Source organism: Punica granatum, chromosome 1 (assembly GCF_007655135.1).
Source record: "Punica granatum isolate Tunisia-2019 chromosome 1, ASM765513v2, whole genome shotgun sequence".
Classification (NCBI taxonomy): Eukaryota; Viridiplantae; Streptophyta; class Magnoliopsida; order Myrtales; family Lythraceae; genus Punica; species Punica granatum.
The window spans coordinates 12,645,143-12,648,627 of NC_045127.1; the positions used below are offsets into that span (position 1 = coordinate 12,645,143).

A 3,485-nucleotide genomic window follows, 5' to 3' on the forward strand; every position below is an offset into this window, starting at 1 on the left:
AGAATAGTGGATTTGGTGATGTGTTATGTTGAAAAAAAACAATTTGTTGTTTGGCAATACAGAACAGTGGATTTGGTGATGTATTTTGTTGAAAAAAATAATTTGTTGTTTGACAATACAAAATAGTGAATATGGTGATGTATTCTGTTGAAAAAAATAATTTGTTGTTTGGCAATACAGAAGAGTGGATTTAGTAATGTATTATCCAAGGTTTTCAGAATCGCGATTCTACCTAGAATCGGTCGAGGGTCGTAGAATCGTGAATCGCGATTCGAATCGTGAATCGTAAGATTCTACCTGTAATTAAAAAAAAATATATATATATATATGTAACATATTTTCCTGAGCAAAAAAAATCAATTCTAACCAACAAATCAACAATAAGTCATAAAATGATAAAAACACAAAATATCGTTACAAATTATCGAAATTCAAGGTCCAAAATTTCAAATCATAACTCAAACTCCCGAAATAAAAAGTTAACAACATAAGTCATAAGTCATAACATAAAATGAACAAATAGATCAAATCTCATCCAAATCTTCATCATCACCAACATCATCATCATACAAAATATCAAACTCATCTTCTTCGGGAAGTTCTAAGTCATCAACCGTGCCATGCTCTTGTGTGCGCATATTCTCTGCATGTTCATCGCCAATTTGAATACCTTCACTTTCTTCATCACCATCATCCCCACGACCAAGAGAACGCAAGTTAAAATTATGACTTAAAGTTGCGGTATTCTCTGTCTCATCTTCGACAATCCATTCATCATCGGAAGAAATGTCATCTACTTGAAGATCAACTTGCTTCCTGATCTTCTTATCTTTCAACTTCAAATTGTACATCACAAATACTAAATCATTCATCTTCTTTTGATGCAACCGATTTCTTCTCTTTGTGTGTACCTAAGCAAAACAAAACAATTAGTTGATATATTAACATGAATTCTGATAAGGTAACGAAATTCATATTCATAAAATACCATTTCAAAAGCACTCCAATTACGCTCACATCCCGAAGAGCTACAGGTCAAACTTAATATCCTTATACTAAATCTTTGCAACTCTGGGGTATCGGCACCATATGATTCCCACCAATCTGCCGGTGTCTTCTTAAACCTCATAGACTTTGCAGATGAGAATCCAAAGAGTCCTCTTTCATGTTTGAATTCCTCTAGCTGCAAATCAACCTTATCCCTCTCTTCATCATCTAGCATCCGATCCATAACCTTATATAATCCACGCATAACTTCTCTATCAGCTCTAAATTCAGAAGAGAAATGCAACTGGGGATTCAGGTAATAAGCAGCAGCATGTAGAGGCCTATGAAGTTGAACCTCCCATCTCTCATCAATAACTTTCCAAATAGGATCATAGCTAAAATCATGAAACAAATCATTATTAGATACTTACAAATTTCAAATATAATGATAAATAAGTAAGTAAAGACTAAGCATATAAGTTATAACAGCTTATAAATAATTTTACCTCTTCCGATCATCCTTGAAGTTTGTTTTGATCTTCTGCTTAGCTTTCTCCATCTCATTATAAATAAAGCCCATCGCGGGCTTTTCATCCGAATCCACCATGCGGAGGACCTTAATGAGAGGATATGCAGCCTTCAAACATGTATTAACATTACTCCAAAATCTGGTATCCATAATAACACGTTCCGCATACTTTCCACCTTCTAACTTCGCAAATCGACTCCCTTTCCATTGCTTGGATGCAAACATTGTCCTTAGAGCATTTCTATTGTCGAAGAGGCATCCCAAAGTCAGATAAGCAGTGGCAAAGCGAGTCACAGCCGGTCTAATCAAATCTTTGCCCTTGGTGAAATGCTTCAGCATTGTGATGAGAAGTGTTCTCGAGTAAATGAATGTCGTAATCTTCCTACCCTTCATTATTGTCAGCTCATGTACCTTAATCTTCTTCTCCAAATCCTCTAACATAAGATCTATGCAATGAGCTGCACAAGGAGTCCAAAATAACTTCTTCCGTTTCTCCATTAGCATCTCACCTGCTGCCTTGTAATTAGCAGCATTATCCGTGACAATTTGAACCACGTTCTCTTCCCCAACTTGCTCCACTATATCATCTATCATCTGAAATACTTTCACTGCAGTCTTAGAGATGTCTGATGTGTCACTGGAAGTCAAAAAAATTGTTCCCTTAGGGCTATTCACTAAGAAATTGCATATGGACCTCTTCTTCTTATCAGTCCAACCATCTGACATTATAGAACACCCCGACTTTCTCCACATAGCTTTATGCTCCTCAAGCAATGACATAGTATTATCAACCTCTTTTCTCAAATATTTATCACTAAGCTCATGATAAGACGGCGGTTTCAATCCAATACCATACTTCCCAATCAAATGACACATCTTTTCAAACTCAGGATTCTTGACACAATTAAATGGAATTGCACTTGTATAGAAAAAACGAGCAATCTGCATGCAAACATCCTCTCTCAAATCTTTCTTCATCATCTGATTAATTGTTGATTGTTTTTGCTTGCTTTGAATGTTCAAATTCCTCTTCTTAAAGAAACTAGAAATTTCAGCTGTTTCATTTCCCTTTCTCTTTGTATTAACCCTTGCATCTTCATCATCATTACCAACATCTACAACATCATCACCTTCTAAACCACAACTACTAGCTTGTTTTTTCTTCACTGAAAGATCCTCTAAACGCATACAAATAGCGAGCATATTATTCTTAACATCATCAGGAACAGCTGGAAAAGGTGCCACGTTAATCTTGGTACATCCCAAGTGATGTTTCAACCTATAGGGACCTCCAGAAACTACCTTGTCACAATATTTACATTTAATCTTCAGCCTCTCTCCTGGAACTTCATAACCGTGCGCCCAAGCCGGATCATCTCTAACTCCAGTTGCATTTTTCCTAGATTTGGCTACTGCCCCAGTATTACTAGCCGATGCACTCCCAGATCCACTTGCAGAAGCCATCTCTATTCAATCCAAAGATTCCAAACTTAATAATCACTCACTCAACAAATCTAACTCAATAGAAAATTATAGCACAATGCGGGAAAAAAATTAGCACAATTTCAGTGCAATAACATAAGCAATTCCATCAGGCATCAGCATTATTACATACAGGGCAAATGGGCACTTTCATTTCATCAGCACAATTTCTTCAGAATCACCACAATTAGAACAAATTCATCAGCACAAGATTCAATTGAAATCACCAAGATTCAGAAACATAAATCACAATTTCATCTGGAAGATTGGAACCATGAAGACAACTAGATTACCCATAAAATTAGCACAATTTCAGTACAATAACATAAGCAATTCCATCAGGCACCAGCATTATTACATACAGGGCAAATGGGCACTTTCATTTCATCAGCATAATTTCTTCAGAATCAGCACAATTAGAACAAATTCATCAGCACAAGATTCAATTAAAATCACCAAGATTCAGAAACATAATCCATCTCTGGAA

General features: G+C 36.0%; 1 protein-coding gene across 1 annotated transcript; it reads right to left on the minus strand.

The window, feature by feature from the left end:
* Nucleotides 1-524: 524 nt before the first annotated feature.
* On the minus strand, nt 525-2,980 carry LOC116203434. The gene is made up of 3 exons (XM_031535164.1): nt 1,494-2,980; nt 989-1,382; nt 525-911 (listed from the first exon to the last, which is right to left on the minus strand). Exons 1-3 carry the CDS (start codon nt 2,978-2,980, stop codon nt 525-527), a joined length of 2,268 nt encoding a protein of 755 aa, XP_031391024.1.
* Nucleotides 2,981-3,485: the final 505 nt, after the last annotated feature.

Bases quoted from the DNA above. Each gene is read 5' to 3' on its own strand.
- LOC116203434 (XM_031535164.1), bottom strand. From the start codon at position 2,980: ATGGCTTCTGCAAGTGGATCTGGGAGTGCATCGGCTAGTAATACTGGG. The intron at 1,383-1,493 runs GTAAAATTATTT...TCATGATTTTAG, and splicing joins TTCAAGGATGATCGGAAGAG to CTATGATCCTATTTGGAAAG. The intron at 912-988 runs GTATTTTATGAA...TGTTTTGCTTAG, and splicing joins ATTGGAGTGCTTTTGAAATG to GTACACACAAAGAGAAGAAA.